Source organism: Gobio gobio (assembly GCF_949357685.1).
Source record: "Gobio gobio genome assembly, chromosome: 22".
NCBI classification, from domain to species: Eukaryota; Metazoa; Chordata; class Actinopteri; order Cypriniformes; family Gobionidae; genus Gobio; species Gobio gobio.
This window is the reverse complement of record NC_137118.1, coordinates 38,882,951-38,901,193: the sequence shown is the minus strand read 5'-3', so window position 1 is coordinate 38,901,193 and position 18,243 is coordinate 38,882,951. Positions and strand designations below refer to the sequence as shown.

The 18,243-nt window shown below is 38.2% G+C and overlaps 1 protein-coding gene across 3 annotated transcripts; it reads left to right on the top strand.

The window, feature by feature from the left end:
• The first annotated feature begins 1,576 nt into the window (after positions 1-1,576).
• On the top strand, positions 1,577-18,026 carry gpat4 (glycerol-3-phosphate acyltransferase 4). 3 transcript variants are annotated; one of them, XM_079803941.1, is made up of 14 exons: positions 1,605-1,739; positions 2,259-2,346; positions 2,616-2,783; positions 10,192-10,261; positions 10,351-10,633; positions 12,605-12,679; positions 14,150-14,239; positions 14,376-14,469; positions 14,600-14,715; positions 14,819-14,874; positions 14,949-15,034; positions 15,119-15,247; positions 15,757-15,836; positions 17,029-18,024. In XM_079803941.1, exons 3-14 carry the CDS (start codon positions 2,616-2,618, stop codon positions 17,135-17,137), a joined length of 1,356 nt encoding a protein of 451 aa, XP_079660067.1. In that variant the 5' UTR covers positions 1,605-1,739; positions 2,259-2,346; the 3' UTR covers positions 17,138-18,024. The 3 variants fall into 3 exon arrangements, with proteins under 3 accessions (XP_079660066.1, XP_079660067.1, XP_079660068.1); XM_079803942.1 differs by lacking the exon at positions 1,605-1,739 and adding an exon at positions 2,096-2,108; XM_079803940.1 differs by having other exon boundaries at positions 1,577-1,739; positions 2,259-2,783; positions 17,029-18,026.
• The last annotated feature ends 217 nt before the right edge of the window (positions 18,027-18,243 follow it).

Sequence of the window (18,243 nt, the reverse complement as noted above, 5' to 3'; positions counted from 1 at the left end):
CAGAAGCTCAAACATGATGCGTAACACGAGAGTGAACTTCCTATCTCAATTCGAGCGGCCGAGTCTGTAGCCGTTTTCAAAAAACGTCCAAAGACATCTTAGCCTCTTATGAGCTGAGATCTTTCTTCTTTAAAACCAGCACATTTTAAAAGAACATGTTCGACTGTTTCTGGTAATCCACATTTGCTGCACAATCCTGTAATATGTTTTCCAATTTAAAAAAAGTGATTGATTCAAAGCTGTGTGTCCAATACGAAGTCGAGAAATTACTGTCATGCCTTCTTTTTCCACAAACTTTTCTCACATTTCCTACTTCTTTATTTATATCAAATAAGTGTCTTCCCTTTCCTTCCTGTATCCACAACTCTGTCCATCTTATTCTTAACGCCTGACCGATCGAGAATAGCACTTATCATTCTATTCATTCTTTCTGTCTAATTTATTTATTAAAAAAAATAAAAAATATTCTGTTCTGTGCTAGATTAACTGAGACTTGTTACAGCACTTGCATATTGTTGATATTGTTGCCCTTGACTGCTCTAGCTGCTTCTATTGCCCTCATTTGTAAGTCGCTTTGGATAAAAGTGTCTGCTAAATGACTAAATGTAAATGTAAACTATCTTTTTAATAAAGCCCTTCATTTCAGCTTTCCCCAGAGGGACATTAAAGTTTATTCTTGTATACTTTAAGGACTTTTTTGCCAATGAATCTGCCATTTCATTTCCCACAATGCCCACATGAGTAGGAATCCACAGAAAAAAGACTTTTACTCCTGACTGATATATTCTGAACAGGGTCTGAAAGGTTTCAATATCCTGTCTTGAGTCAGACCTTCCATTCTTTAGACTATAGTAAGCATTGATAAGGAATCAGAACAAACCACAAATTGAGGCAAATGTACCTCTTCCACCCATTGAAGGGCCAATTGAATAGCAATCAATTCTGATGAATAAACAGATAAAAAATTAGATGTTCTTTTACTTATTTTAAAGTCCAGTGGAATTACTATCTACTGCAACAGCTGTAAACACAGATTCAGGATCTTTTGAGCCGTCAGTATATATTTGAGTACAACCATGATACTATCTCCAACATATTTTGGAATCTTTCTCTGATAGTCATTTATTTCTTCCAGCAAGTTTAGGTTGATAGTCATTTATTTCTTCCAGCAAGTTTAGGTTGATAGTCATTTATTTCTTCCAGCAAGTTTAGGTTGATAGTCATTTATTTCTTCCAGCAAGTTTAGGTTGACCAATATGGCATTGGGAATAGCCTAATATTCGTTTTCCCTGTTGCCCCTTGTTGGTCTGGTTGCTTCTATTTATCTCCTCTTTTGTAAGTCGCTTTGGATAAAAGCGTCTGCTAAATGATTAAATGTAAATATAAATGTATTACATTTTAATACAAACTATCTAAGAACAGTATTTTAAACAAAATACAAACGTGACAGGTCTAGAATCAGCTATCCCCGCCACTATCCATTCCCCAAACGCAACCGAACATAAAACAACTGCTCGGAGATCAGCGGTAGGAGGGGCAAACATCCTCAGCCAATGTCGAAGAAGCCGAGCCCACCGGAAGCGGAAGCTGCGGCAGCCGAGCGAGCATCGCGCCGCTGCTGATGCTCTTAAACTTGTTGCATAACAACAACAACAGCTGCATCTCACGTTGCAAAAATATCAAATTAGTATTTTATTGAGAGGACAAATTAGCATTTAAACTCCATCTTCAGGGAACAGGTCAGTATAAACAGCGGGTTTCATATATTCAAAGACGTTTGGGAGTTGAATTAAGTGATTAAAAGAGAAGCTGTTGATAAGCGCTTTAGCATCCTTTCATTGACATCTGCATACAAACAATATTTCACATCACTGCAGTTTAAACCACTTCTGATGCAGTTAAGATCTAATTAACATTTATTTCAGATGTTAAGATAAGGAATATGTTTAAAGGCGTTATAATATAGATGTACCGTTATAGCTTTTGGAGTGCCGTTGAATTGTCCGCTACAATCCATGAAATACTCATTACAGTCATTTAATAATGTCTATCAATACAGTTCATTACTCAGAATATAATTCTGCTTTAGATGATTAATCTAAAAGGGGGTAAGGGCATTTATTTCTTACATTTCCCTTCAAAAACATTTTCCCTCTTTTTTTTTCTAAATATGTCCGCAACCAAATATTTGTTGTGGACAGTTGATTATGAGCTTTTTTGAACTCTTCTAAAAACATGTTTTCTTCTTTTTTTTCTAGATATGGTGGAAATGGCAGTGGACGGTGATGTGAGACCTTATCAAATAGGTCATTGATGCAGAAATATTCCCCCAAGAGACTGTGAAAGGTGGATATTTATGCACATTTGTTTCTATTTCCTACACTCCAGACTTGTGTAGGGTTTCTTAACCCTGACATCCGCAGACTTGTCTGTAGCATCGTGAGGGTGTTAATTTGATGGATATGGATATAAAATGATAATTTTTCCCCATATGCCCATGAAGGCCGTGTTTCAGCGTAGGCTTCAGAAATTGAGGCACTATAGAAGAGTCCATCAAGCTGTGTTTAGGTAATCTCGTCACTTTTAAATCGTTCCTTCCCTGCGTCTTGGTCAAGATGGAGTCCTACCTCTTCCCCTTCGACAGCCTGATCTGTATGCTCCTGGGCATTTCCTTCACGGTGTGGTTCACTCTTCTGCTGGTGTTCATCATCGTACCCGCAATCCTCGGCGTGTCCTTCGGGATCCGCAGACTGTATATGAAGTCGCTGATTAAGCTTTTTGAGGTGAGTGAGGCCGTTTACAATGATTATCTCATGATTATATTACCGAACAAGAATATCAGAGGAGCTGTGGAAAGTTAAACCAGGTAAGATGGTCAGTTTGCAGTGTAAACATCTCATAATAATAAGTAGAAAGGTCATTCAGGGGAGTATTTTGAGTCATCTGTGTTGTATTACTAGGTTCAGTTGTCAGCACTCTCTCCCTTCACAGAAGATGCCAGAGGCTAAATATACAGCACGCATTCATGAACGATTGACTGAATTAGTAAGTCTGGAGGGTCTGGCTGTCATTTGACTTTGCCTCAGACTTTAACCTGTGCTGTCACATATTCTTTCATCTACAAAACTTTTATAGACAACATGCATTGTTGCAGACTTTTATAGACAACATGCAGATTCCATTGTTGTTGGAATCTGGCTGTTTAAAGTCAGCGTGTAGCTCTTTGCTTGAATTTGTGAAAATGGAAGCCTAAAAACATAAGTCACTAATTGTGAATCCCACACTGATGGGTCAGGTACACTACCGTTCCCAAGTTTGGGGTCGGGATGATTTTTATTTTTTGTTTTGAAACTTGACAAATAGATATTTTTATTCAGCAATAATGGGTTAAGTAAGTGAAAGTAAAAACTTTTATATTTGTTCATTAAAGGCACAATATGTAAGATTTTTGGATTAAATATCCAAAAACCACTAGAACAATGTTATATATTTTGATGTGTAATTCAATCATCTAAAATTTTTCCTACAATGTTTAAATCCAGAGAAATAAGCAACTTTAACCAGGACACGGACCAGGTCTGTGCGTTGCCTATCAATGACATCATATCCGCATTACCCTCTATCCGGTTTTATTTTTTAGAAACCAAAGACGCTTTAATATATTATGTGTTTTATTAGACAGGTGAGCAACTGTTGGATGCATTCATCGACATAAAACGAATCATTGTTTTATAGCTCAACACAATTTTATTGTTTAAATCTGGTTTTCTTGATTTACCACGAGTACCATGTTTTACCATGCCTAATATCGATCTAGCTTACTGCAGTGTACAATAGGGGTGTGCATTGGCACTGCCCTCACAATTCGATTAGATTCCGATTCACCAGGTAACGATTCGATTCAATTCGATTCTACGATGAATTGTGATGCATCAAAATTCTACTGCACACAACAAGGCAAATTTTTAATCAGTCATGAGGAAATACAAGCAGTCAGATATTGAACAACAGATATTGGCTGCTATGTGTGTATTATCACTCTCCTGTATCTTTGACATAAATGTCATTAAATAAAATAAAATTGAATGGTACAGGGTATTGAATATGGCATTTTCAAACCTGAAAAAGAAAACATAAATCACTGCTTTCAGTGCTTTGAATGAGAAATGTTTCTCTTCTCTCTGCTTTAGAACCATTTGAAATTATATAGAGCAATAATAACCAACTAAGCCAACTTTTTCCAGCAGTGAACATAAGTGGTTTTTTTTACATACAGTAAAAAGCTCTAAGACAGGGCACTTCATGAACTCCTGTGCAAATATTAATCCGTAATTACGGTCACACTATTGTAACAACAACCACCACCCAGGCACCCAGCAGTAAAAATATTCAGTGCAACACACACAGTAACGTTGACACTAGGGACTCGTCAATTCTTGGCTGGGATGTGTCGACTTTTTGTGTTGTTGTTGAAGCCAACTCAGGATGCCAACGATAAACATGGTTCGTGAAGTTAGTTGTATTGCCAACGTGCTTGATTTTAGTGTGGCAGGCGCGTTAGCAGGGCGTTAGCAGCGCATATTTTTTCCGGCGCCCATGTTAACAGATTCGATCATTCACATCGCACGCAGAGGCGGCACGGCAGCGCATCGCAGGAGCAGAAGCAGCAGTGCCGCGATCGTTTCGGCGCCGAGTCTATTTTTGCCGCGCTGCTCACGCTGATTTCAAGCCACAGTGGATTGTTCTTGATCAAAACTGACCAGATTAACATGGAAAATAACAAATTTCACCATGAAATCATGTAGTGAAGTGCCCCGTGTGTTTCACAATCACCATATGACATCCAGAGCTGTTAAAAAAATTAAAAACACAACACTGCCAGAAGTTTTTGCCCAAACTTCAAAAGCCTGTTTAAATTATTAAAACTAGAAGCATATATTCACTTTAATATTAATTTACATTTATCATGTGAACTACTTATATACAACACGTGATATGCATGTGTGTTTAGGACAGAGGGGAACACGGTCGCATTTGCAGCATATGCTGCCCATCATAAATCAAAGCACGAGACAGACGGGGCTCGGAGGAGAAGACCGGAAAATGTGACATAATGTACAATATTTGTCTGTATTTGCAATATACGAGCTGCGGTAGACAAACGCTGCCAGTGTGAATCCACAATGGGGGCGCGGGCTCCGGCTCTCCATACCCACCGCTCCTGCCCTGCTAATGCGTGCGGTGTGAAGCCGGCGTCAGAATCCGAAATGTGCCCAGATGTCCGCTTTCCAAGCTTTGGGTGCGTTTTTAAATACCCATCTATCGCGGTCATCTCCCTCCGCCTCAGCCATCTTGATTGTTGTTGTTATGACCCTGGAAGTAATTGAAACTTCACCACTTTATTGTCCAACTCAAGGCCAGAAAATAAACGATGACATAATCGATTATGGCACTTTGCCGCATCGATGCTGAATCGTGCATGCCCCGCATTGCGATGCATCGCTGAATCGATTATTGTTGACACCACTAGTGTACAACAAGTGTCTCATAGTAGCCGCCTTGCGAGCACACAGAGTAGTAGGCTATTATAACATAACTTTCAACACACTCAAATGTATCTAATATGATGATAAAACAGCACTGCTTTACCCCATATACATGAGTGGAGGGCATAGACCATAAAACAATATGGACGACGCGACTTCATTGGTTTCCGCTGAAGTAACTGAAGCCTCCTGAGGTCCGAATATGACTCTGACATCGTGCACAGATTTGGGACCGAGTCTGCGCAGTAGTGATTTCGTGACCGGAGTTGCGCAGTAGAGAGCAGGAAGTAGAGGTGCGATATCAAAAGCCCGCCCACACTCTCACAGATGCAGAACAATTCATTATGTTGGTGTGAAATAAACAGTTATGGGAATGTAGAAATGAAAGCTAAAGCTCCAATCTCCTCCCAAAAATCCAGAAAAAAGTCTGTTAGTGCCTCAGTGACAACTTCACTCAGAGAAGCCGTCAATCATGACGTCACACCCCCCGTTTTTATAGCATCAAATAACTCACTAAAACCAAACTTATTTAAAAAACGCTTGAAATGAAATCGTGATTAAAAACTGCTTACAATGTCAAAAAATATTTGAAGTGTAATTTGATTGTTTAGTTTGTCTCGCGTCCATTAGAAAACACGGAGGGGCGGGGCTTATGAGCTATACTGGGACCAACCACCTGGGGGCGATCGAGGCGCGGAGGCTTCAGTTTTTGAGAGGAGTGCTACAGGCTTGGTGGAGGAAGTTGAAGAAGCAGAAGCGGTCGTCTGCGGCATAATAAAAGCTCATCAAGCGACGCCTTTGTTTTTTAATTGAGCATAATCAAATGAAATAAGAAATATCAACGATTTCTGAAGGATCATGTGATGCTGAAGACTGGACTAATGTCTTCTGAAAACTCAGATACCATATTAAAAGAGAACTTATTAAAATAGAAAGAAAAAAATATTACTCTTTTTCTGTGTTTTTGATCAAATGAATGCAGCTTTGGTGAGTAGAAGAGACTTTCACAAATATTAATATATCTTTCTGACCCCAAACTTTTGAATGTAGTAACTTTTGTTGAGAATAAAAATTGATTCACAGGTAGATTCTGATGATTTTGCATCAATACGCAATCATTTATGAATTCATTTAAATAATTGTAATTAAAATTTTTGGCAGTTTAGTAGGTCATCTGTGTATGTGCATACAGAAAATTGACATACTGTTCATAGTACGCATATCGTATCCTGTAGAAATTGTAAGTAATATGATAGTATACTGTTATAGAAATGTCCTATTGCATGTTTCCATTCAGAAATGGAGAACCGATGGCCTGTCTGAGGATCCTCTTTTTGGAACTGACAGCAAGTATCAAAGATATCACATACTTTGAATAACATGAAGCTAATCATTAGGTCTAATGCATGTTTTAAAGGCACAATATGTAAGATTTGTGGATTCAAATATCCAACAACCACTAGGAGCAGTATATATTTTGTTGACTTGTGTGCTTGCGTTACCCCAAATGTTTCCAAGAATGTTTAGAACCAGAGAAATAAGCAATTTTAACCAGGACACGAACAGTGTCCATGCGTCACCTAACAATGACATCATACATCATTACCCTTGATTTTAGAAACCAAGGAAACACCAAAGACGCTTTTAATATATTTCCATTTTTTATTAGACTAGGGAACAACTGTCTGTAGACATTTATAGACAGAAAACGAATTATTGTACAGTAATACAGCATTTTCTCCATCATACAATACGTTTTAAAATGAATTGCATGCTATTTAGCAACCCAAGCCACCCAGCATTTTTTAACCCCACATACACATGAGCGTGACAGACGGCTCGATAGAAGCGGAACTTTTATTATTCCACAGTCGCAGCTTCCGCTTCTTCCGAGCCGTCTTACCAATCGCTTCTCACCAATCGTTCAACTCCCACAGCATTCGGCCCTGCTCTGCTTCATAATACAGTAACGTTAATAATCACGTCCATGAATATGATTTCTGCCCGCGTCCCGTCCCAATTCTTTTCCATCGGCTGTGAGTTGAAGACGACAACTCCCAAGATTCCGTGCTCAATCTCTGCGTCATCAAGCTACGTCTTTGTTTTGAATAGGCGACCTCTATCCGCAAACTACATAGTGTGCCTTTAATGCAAAAGATTTGCTCCCCTACACTGTAATTTGAAAAATTGACATGCTTTAAGAATCGCATTGTGATTCTGACAGTTCAAATCAAATCATGAGGAGCCTAAATATTTCTTTAATTAATTAATTGTTGCAACAATTAGTTTGCTTAATGCATGTTAGTAGGAGCTGTCTGTGACCTTTCCTATTTCCTATTGTTCCGCTCTCTCTTATCCATCTGGACTGATAGTCACTCTTTCAGACTCCCTAAAAAAACTCCAGATGGCTGTTCTAATGACTAACTTCCACTTACTCTGCTGTCCGGTGACCCTGAACAGGGGAGCGAAATGTAGTCTGACAAGCAGCTTGACTGTTCACTCTTTCCCCATCCCGACTGTTGCGTCCACATTTCCCTGAGTCACAGCATCATCAGCGACCACGAGAGAGTCACTGTTTACTTTTACACAGCGGAAGGGCATCTTTCTACACTCGGTGCTCAGCTGCTGTCCTTGCTTGACTAATCCACTTTAATGATTCCTAAGGGGAAATTATGATGCAGCAACATCAAATGTTGAGTGCACACGTGTACATACATGTGCAGGTATAGATAAACAAGGCTAAATATGGCAGATATTTACAGGGATCCCGCAGGTCTTTAAAAAGTCTTCATTTCAGTTTAATCAAATATAAAATGTTTTAAATATCTAAGTCTTAATTATCATTTATCTATAGGCAGAAAAAGCCTAAAGATTAGTTTTTTTTGGTTACACAATAAACTGTATCTGACATTGTATACTCTTAAGCTTCTCTCTGGGTCGCCCTGTCACAGGAAGCAAAGACTAGCAACTTTATTTAACAGATTAATTATTTCGATTTTACTAGATTACCTTTCTTTAAGTTTAAACACATTGTTTTTGTATCAACAAAATCCAATATCGATCGACTTCAAATTAGTATACACTGCTGTTCAAAAGTTTTTGATCGGTACAATTTCTGATTATTATCAACGTTGAAAACAGTTGTGTAAAACACTTTTTTTAGGATTCTTTGATGAATAGAAAGTTAGGGTTAGGAAAGCTTTTGCAACATTGTATTACCGTTCAAAGGTTTTGGGTCAGTAAGTATTTGTTTTATTTTTTAAATAACTTAAAGAAATGAATGCATTTATTCAGCAAGGATGCATTAAATTGATCAAAGGTGACAGTAAAGACATTTATAATGTTACAAAAGATTCTATTTAAAATAAATGCTGTTCTTTTGAACTTTCTATTCATTAGAGAATCCTAAAAAAAAGTGTTACACAACCGTTTTCAACACTGATAATAATCATAAATGTTTCTTCAGCATCAAATCATCATATTAGAAATTTTTGAAGGATCATGTGACACTGAAGACTGGAGTAATGATGCTGAACACTCAGCTTTGAAACCCAGAAATAAATTGGAATTTAAAATGTATTCAAATAGGAAACAGTTATTTTACATTTTAATTATATTTCACAATATTACTGTTTTTGTTTCATATTTTTAATAAAATAAATGCGGCCTTGGTGAGCAAAAGACACTTCTAAAAACATGAAAAATCTTACAGATCAAAAACTTTTGAACGGCAGTGTGTTTAGATACGAGTACATAAACGCATATACATTTGTACTAAAATTGGTTTAAGTAAAATAATCTGAGATGCATGATTTATTTTGAGATTGTATGAGTTTCTGTATGAATGTACAGTATTAATTTTTATTTGTGCCGGTCTTATAAAAACGTACATTTGATTTTAAAAACTATGCACTATCCTGTGGGATGTGGCAGGTTTAAGACAAACTGGTTCTTTTAGCCTGTTCATTTAATTCTGAACTGATTTTTTTGAGTCAAGTGCTCTGGTTTCAAATCTGTTTTATAGATTCCAATATGACTTCTTAGTGATTGGCAGATGCTTTGTGAATCATTTCGACTGAATCAATGTGAAGAACCGGTTCAACAAAATGATTCATTCTAACTGATAATTCATTGCTGACCCAATAGTTCCTGTGGAACTGTCAGTGGATGGTGTGCTCATGAGGTTTTCAGGGGCTTTGGCTGAACTCCAAGTCTCCACAAGGACACATGGATCAGCCATTGTGTTCTCACCCCCGGTGGCTGTATCTCTGTGGAATTGGCGCCCCAAAGGCTGTTTATCGCTTGAATGTTGTTTGTTTCCCCATCGTCATGACAGCTGTATGAGGTCTCTTGGGGTTTCAGACCAGCCTTCCATTGGGGGTACAAAATAAAACAAAAAGATGATTAAGTGATCCAATTAAGACTCGTGTAATGTAATTCCATAATGGAACGCAGCCACCATCACCATAATATGAAGAAATGGTCGATTACATTTTTTTTTTGTACTTTAATTTAAACTAATTCTAAAATATTCAGACTAGCTTTATTACTGCAATACTATTATGGACACTGCAGGATACTGTTCTGAATGATTACAGTGTGCAATTTATTTCATTTGTCTGAATGATACGCATTCTTCTTTCAGTGGGCGACCTTAAGAATGGAGCGAGGAGCCAGAGAGAAGAATCAGCATCTCTACAAACCCTACAGCAATGGTGAAACACTAAAAAGATCATTCACATGAGTTGCCACTAACGTCATATCTTCGACATTGTCGTAACCCTGTTATTTTTTCCCCCCACAGGGATCATTGCTAAAGAACCAGCTTCACTCGAACAGGAGATCCAGGAAATGAGGCGTGGCGGTGCAGAGCCCGAGTTTGACATGTCTGACATCTTCCATTTCTGCCGGCGAGGTGTGGAGAGCATCGTCGATGACGAGGTGACCAAGCGTTTCACAGCCGAGGAGCTGGAGTCCTGGAACCTGCTGACCCGCAGCAACTACAACTTCCACCACATCAGCACCAGGCTCACGGGGCTCTGGGGGGTGGGCGTGCTCATCCGCTATGGGTTCCTACTGCCACTCAGGTGAGAGGGAGATCGATGGATACTGCATGAATGCTTTGTGGATTACGGATATGGCTGGTTTTCGCCAGAGTAGTGGTTTTCAAATGGGTCTACTCAATCAATCACGCCTGTTTCACACTTACTCCGTCTGCAGTCCGTATGCGGTGTGTGTTGCAGTACGGATGCGATGCAGGAGCAGCACACGCTGTTGTGCTTTCACATATGCCGCGTTTGCAGTGTGCAACTGATCCCCAGTTGTATACCACAAACAACATTTATTCATTATTTTTATTTCAAATCCAAAAGTTGCTACTGAACATGGCTTGTCAGCATTGCAATTCTCTTTGTATACACTCTTTCATAGATGTCACGTTTAAACTACATTTAAACAATGTATTATTCAAGTCATTACTTTATATTTATATAGCCTAGTGCTAACTAGCAGACTCCGGTCCGAATCCGGACCACGAGATGCGTCTATCCGAACGCAAAGCCTTTTGAAGTAATGAAATAAATAAATGCCAAATGCCAAAAAAAAAAAAATCACATTTAAATCAGGCAGCTCAGTAGAACCGTTTGGGTCCTCTGTCGCCACGGGTTGCGACGACCGTTAACGTTACTATGCTCACTGTTGCTACGTTCAGACGCGCGGTCATGCATGCAGTGAAGAAGAGACCGAGAGCAGAAAGCAGAGCTTTTCAAAAATTAGGAAAGTTGATGCTGAAAAAAAACGAGTTTTCCGAGATGCATGGGTGGGAAAAAAATCGCATTTATTCTTCCTTCTTCCTGCTTCCTGTACGAGGCTTGTGTGTCTCATTTGCTCTGATTCTGTTGCGGTTGTCAAAAGTGGAAACATAAAATGTTTCTTGCACTTTTTTATTTTTCCAACACTGGTGACACTTTATTTTTGCCTGTTTGTGTTTCGGAATGATATTGCTAATGATACTTTACCAGTGCAATTTGAAGCACAGAAGAGAGCAGTGTTCAATATTAGATACATTTAGTTAAGACTATACATGTGAATGAACATAAAATGTGTTATGAGATTTCTGAATTTTTTTATTAATCTCAGTTCAGCAGAGGAAAAAAAGTACTTTAGTTGCTAGTAATGTTGAAATTAATGTATTTTCAGTGAGGATTTAGAGATGAAGGCATTTTTAGTTCATTATATTTTTTGTCAGACATGGTTACTGGTTGAATTGAGATATTTTGTACCAAAGCAACTTAAAGGACATAACAGAACAACAACAAAATGGATTCAATTTTGTGAAGGATTACCCATGTTTGCTTTAACAATATGAACACACATGTTTTGTCCATATAAGAACTTTATATTTTGTTCAATAAAGAACAAATGTTATCTACACTAATTTCTATAGTCTGGCAATAAACATAAATTATTGTTTTTAGGTATATAATTGGCCAGACCTCGGCCGGTGAGGAGGGTTCATTTACTGGACCTCAAGCTATTTTAGTTGAAGACCCCTGGCCTAGTGCTTTAAGTGTCGTTTTCTCTAACCGGTTAACATGGGTACAGAAAAACAAAAAAGCACCACATACGCAAACAGAGTATGTGTGAAACAGGTGTCGGATGTGATGAACTGGCTCTGAAAATACGTATTTTGCTTCCTGCTTACAGAAATGTTAGCAAACCAGATGGAGTCTAAGTGAGAAATAGTCAAAGTTCTGTGTGGCCCGATTCCAAACCTTAAAAACAGGAACTTTAAGAATCACCGGTTTTAAACTGTCAGCACTTTTAAGGCATCAGCAGTTTTAAGGCCTTACGGTGGCCAGTGCTAAGTGCTCAAGGTTAAATGGACACCTTATAGAACTATGCCAAAGAAATGTGCAAACACCCTGAGGCTGTTTGTAATCTTCACTAGCCCAGGACGTTTACTCTAATGCTGACATAATGTTTTGTGCCGTGATTATGTTAGGTTGTGTCCTTCTTAGATTTGTGCTTTTTAGCATTTGTTGTGTTGCTCTTAACAGGGTCACGCTTGCTTTCACCGGTGTCGGACTTCTCGTGGTTCTGACTTCAATCGTTGGCCTGTTTCCAAATGGAAGGTATGTCTCTGTACACTTCTGAAGGTCTGAGGCTGTTGAGACGATATGTAAGGAAACATTTACAGTTGCAAAATAAATCCCAACACTGTTATCAGGATACGGACAATGGTTTAGTTTGTCATGATGACTGGATGTAATCCTGATTATTGCACATTACCAAATCAATAAATATAAGCATGAACTACACATTAATTGACTTATGACTGAAATTGAGTCTCTTACACCGTGTCCTAACTAGACGCGATAAGATTCCAGCGTCAAGCAACTTGTCTGTCCACACCAGTCGCGACTACGAGATGCGACAGTCAATCAAAAACCACAGCCAATCAGAACAGCGTGTGGGCGGGCTCTCGTGGCAGGTGTAGGCTATGGCACCAGAGATTAATCTTGACGGCACTCGCAAGGATATGAATAAGTACATAATCAAATTCACAAATATTACACCATTTAAACATTAAAAATACATATTTAGTTACTAAAACAATCTTTGTCATAGAATATACTTGTTTGTTCACAGTTTGAACGTTCTTGTTTCCATTTACAAAGCTGGGAGCACTAAATGATATTCAAAGTCACGTTACACACTTTTAACATTAAATAAACATAAACACTACCTGAGATGATCAATGCCATGTTTTGTGTTGTTGTTCCAGACGCGTCGTCGCGGCTGGTTGGGACAAAAACTCCAATTAACATGGAAAACATACGTTTTACCGTGTGTCGTCGCATCGCGTGTAGTCAGGACACAGTGTTAGACTGATATGTCCTGTGATTTAACAGTTTGGCTCAATTTTGCTGTGCTTAAGAGAAAACTGTGTTAAAAGGGTAAAAGTTTGGGGTCATTCATTTTTTTTAAATGGATTTTCAACTTTTATTCAGCAAGGGTCAAAAGTGACAGTAAAAACCATACGTAGTGATACAAAATATTTCAAATAAATGCTGTTCAACTGAAAAAATGTATCAGTGTTTTTACAAAAATATTAAGCGGCACAAGTGTTTTTAACTGTCATAATAAAAAGCAATGTTTCTTGAGCAGCAAATCATCATATTAGAATGATTTCTGAAGGATCATGTGACACTGAAGACTGGAGTAATGATGCTGAAATTCAGCTTCACATCATAGGAATAAATTAAAATTTAAATATACTAAAATAAAAAAGCGTTGTTTTGGATTATAGTAATATTTCATTTCTGTATTTTTAATTAAATCTTCTTTTAAAAACATTTTAATTGGAATTGGAGTGCAAATGGCAAAATTGGTTGGATGGAAAAAAATTTGATTATACAGTTCAGCATCATTATTCAGAAATATTTGACCGCTAAATGTGAGAGGGACCTGTATAACAGTCATTTATAAATTAATGTATCTTATTACTACAGTCAAACGCATGCATACATTGGCTAATTGATGTCTCTTGTTGCAATGTAAATGTGATTTGTTTACAATGTTTTCTGTGGTCTAATGTGCAGAATGAAGAATTATCTCAGCGACAAGGTTCATTTAATGTGTTACCGGATCTGTGTAAGAGCCCTCACGGCCATCATCACCTATCATGACAGGTATTGACACACAAACACTTCCATATTTCAGTATTAAACATTGTTAGAGCTGTCATGTTGCTTGATGACTACAGCTACACATCTGTATGCCTGTTGCATTGTTTTATTTTCCATACTTTTTTTTTTTCCCTTCAAGTGAGAACAAACCCAAAAATGGAGGAATCTGCGTGGCCAATCACACATCACCTATTGACGTCATCATCCTAGCCAGTGACGGCTGCTACGCTATGGTAGTGTGATGTTTGTGTAATATTGTGATTATTTAATGTAATAGTGTAACACCTCTGGTTCTACTCGCACTGCTCCGAGTGGGATTCTATATTACACCAGCAATTAATGCTGTCCGTCTGTGTGCATCAGGTGGGTCAGGTCCATGGTGGTCTGATGGGGGTCATTCAGAGGGCAATGGTGAAGGCCTGTCCTCACATCTGGTTTGAGAGGTCTGAAGTGAAGGACCGACACCTAGTGGCCAAACGGTAACATTGCATTTGCTTTGCATGCATCCATTTTCTTGTATTTACAATTTGAACTTTTCTGTTTATCACAAATTCAAACAAATGACATTTTTTTTTTTTTTAGATTAAGTGACCACGTTGCAGATGAAAGCAAGCTGCCAATCCTCATATTCCCAGAGGGTAAGTGTTAAAACTTACAATTTCATAGTGAACTATATGTGGAATAAAAAAATAAAAAAATGTCTTTTCTAAAGGAACTTGTATAAACAACACTTCAGTCATGATGTTCAAGAAGGGAAGCTTTGAGATCGGCTGCACAGTTTATCCTGTGGCCATAAAGGTAAGAACAACCTCCTTTTTATGTTATACGTTGTCGTCTTTGTTATAAAGTGGCTTTAAATTTCCCTTGCTGTTGTTTTGGCAGTATGATCCTCGCTTTGGCGAAGCGTTCTGGAACAGCAGCAAGTTTGGGATGGTGAACTACCTGCTGCACATGATGAGCAGTTGGGCCATCGTGTGTAGCGTCTGGTACCTTCCACCAATGAGCCGAATGGTGAGTGGAGAAGCTTTGAAAGAGATGAAAAGTAGAAAATAGTACTTTTATTCAGCAAAAACAAATACATTTAATAAATTATATATTATTATTATTATTATTAGTGCTGTCAAAATTAGCGTGATAACGCATGCAGTTAATTTTTTCAGTTTAACACGTTCAAAATATTCAACACAAATAACGCAGCATCCGTTTTTTTTTCTGTCATCCTTGGGCTAGCGTTACAGTGCATCTGGAAAGTATTCAGAGATTCACTTTTTCCACATTTTGTTATGTTACAGCCATATTCCAAAATGGATTAAATTCATTTTCTTCAATTCTACAAACAATACCCCATAATGACAACATGAAAGAAGTTTGAAATCTTTGCAAATGTATTAAAAATACAAAAATCACATGTACATAAGTATTCACAGCCTTTGCCATGACACTCAAAATTGATTTGTACTTTCCACTGATCACCCCTTCACTATATTTAGGTGAGTTTCAAATTCTTCTTCTTTTTACAGGAAGGGGAGGACGCTGTGCAGTTTGCCAATAGGGTTAAAGCAGCCATCGCTAGAAAGGGAGGACTGGCAGACTTGTTATGGTGAGTTCCTCTTTAAAGGGTAACTAAACCCTAAAGCAACTTTTTTTAGTTAATGATCTGTAATAGTGGGACTTTATTAATGCTGTTCATTGATTCGAGTAAATGTTTTGACATTTGAGTATAAAGTGTTTTAATTCTATAAAATATGGTGTAAAAACCGCCAAAGTGCTGCCCTCTTAAGGTTGAACGGTGGCTACTGCAGTTGAATTTTCCTATTGGACGTTGTGGTACATCGTGACGTAGGATGGTACTTCCACCGGCTCACTATCCGCGCCCCTGGCACAAGCTCACCACGCCCTCAGAAATGTTTTCCCCAATCACATGATGAGAACGGCTTCACTCCAGTATGAACTGTCATGTTACATGAAGTTGAAACATTATGAATGAAACTGACTTGACACTTGCTTTAACATTGTAATGAAGAAAATACAGTTAAATAATGCAGTTGACAGTACACGTCAGGCTTTTCTTGCGATATTATTGCCGCCTGTCATGTGTACAGATCATTTTCATACATGGACACGCAAGTGGTTGCCTCGGTAACGAACAACAATACCGTTACGTGCTGGCGTATATAGTCTAACTTATTTGAGGAAATCCGTTTATAATAGGCTTTTAGGTCTGAACTTATTGATTCAGTTAATTTGTGTGAAAATACATTGTTTGTATATCAGAGATCTGATCTATTTTTAGTGGCATTCAGTGAAAGGATTTGACTGTTCATAGATTAGGTCAGTTCTCTTGGGCTGCTGCTTCACTATCATCGTCTGCATCGGGAGTTAACGCAGTTTGAGCCAGCGGCTCGCATTGAGAAGGCTCTGGGTCTGTGTCTACAGACCTTTCACCCTCCTCCACTTCAGGTAAAGGTAGGAGAATGACCGCTCTGTTGCAAAGCTGGCGTCACTCCAGTCATTCTCCATCTTTGCGACTCGCGAGTCAGACAGCTGTCAATCAACCCGTCACTGCGGGTCTCAGGTGCATACCCTCCGCTCAGCCCCGCCCTCGGTTCGTCCCCTCTGTCTCCGCTGGGCTCTGCCCATTATTCCAGCATTTTTCAAAAATTGCCAGTGGGTGGAGTTAAGCTCTGAGCTGGGGTTTAGTTACCCTTTAAAGAGTGTCAAACACGCATGTAATATGAGTTGGGATTAAAGTGGAATAAAGCGTAAGCCTTTTGTGCTTTGCATGTTCACAGGGATGGTGGTCTGAAACGAGGGAAAGTCAAAGAAGTTTTCAAAGAGGAACAACAGAAACTTTACAGCAAGGTTTTAGTGGGCAGCAGCGAAGACCGCAGTCGCTCCTGAAGAGACGCTGCTGTTTGCTTGACTTCACACGTGCTGCGCGGCGCTCACGGCGAGAGCCTGGAACCTCAGCAGATGTAGTGCGGCCCTAGACTGGCCCCTTCCTGAACCTGCTCAGACAGACCTGTAGAACTGATGAAGTCATCCGTGAGCTGCTGGGAAAACTGTGTTGCCAGACCCTCGGCTCACTGCTGCGCCTCAGGAGCTTTTGCATTATTGCACGATTTTCTCCGTTGCATTCAATTCCTGGGCTGACTATGATTTTAGTTTTGGAGCGAGAGTTACACATGGCGTACTTGAGTGTTTTTTTTATTTTTTATTATTATTTATTTTTTTCTTCACAGTCTGTTTCAGTTTTGAATTTGTGTGCTATGTTACTGTAATGCATTATGTCCCAGGAGAAGAAAGAATGCAAGAGTTTGAAGTGATTTATTTAAGATTGTGTAAAAAAAAAAACATCGGTGGAGAAAGTGAAGGGATGATGTGTGTAGACTTTAATGTTGGTAGAACCATGAAGAACAATGTCTGTTAAGTGTTTAGCTGCTCAGCAGTGTTTAGCTCTGTTTGTTCTTTTTTTTTTAATACATTAGTTTTTTTAAACATCGCGACTTCATGTTTACTTTTTTCATTGATGCATTCAAACAGCTTTCATCCAAACATTATTCAAACGTTATTGAAAGGACAATGTCTAACCATTCAGAAAGCACAGGGTTTGTATTTAGTTAGTTTTTTTGTTCAAGCACGTCTCAAGTTTTTAATTGAAATCAAGAACAAAAGGGCCTGATTTTTTTTATTTTTTTTATTAGTTATTTATTTTGTTTTTATGGAAGCTTGTTTCTGCCATGGAATAAAACAATTTAAACTCAACTGTATAAAGCAATTGCGACTTTATAACTTACAATTCTGAGAAATTTTTTTTTGATTAAAAGCCGCGATTATCTTTTATTTATTTTTATATATATATATATATATATATATATATATATATATATATATATATATATATATATATATATATATATATATATATATATATATATATATATATATATATATATATATATATATAAATTAAACAGTGGCGTAAACAAGCGTCTATAGATTTTCGC

Coding starts and splice junctions, on each gene's coding strand:
- gpat4 (XM_079803940.1), top strand. CDS start 2,616: ATGGAGTCCTACCTCTTCCCCTTCGACAGCCTGATCTGTATGCTCCTG. Junction 2,784..10,191: donor CGCTGATTAAGCTTTTTGAG/GTGAGTGAGGCC, acceptor TTCTTCTTTCAG/TGGGCGACCTTAAGAATGGA. Junction 14,716..14,818: donor CGACACCTAGTGGCCAAACG/GTAACATTGCAT, acceptor TTTTTTTTTTAG/ATTAAGTGACCACGTTGCAG.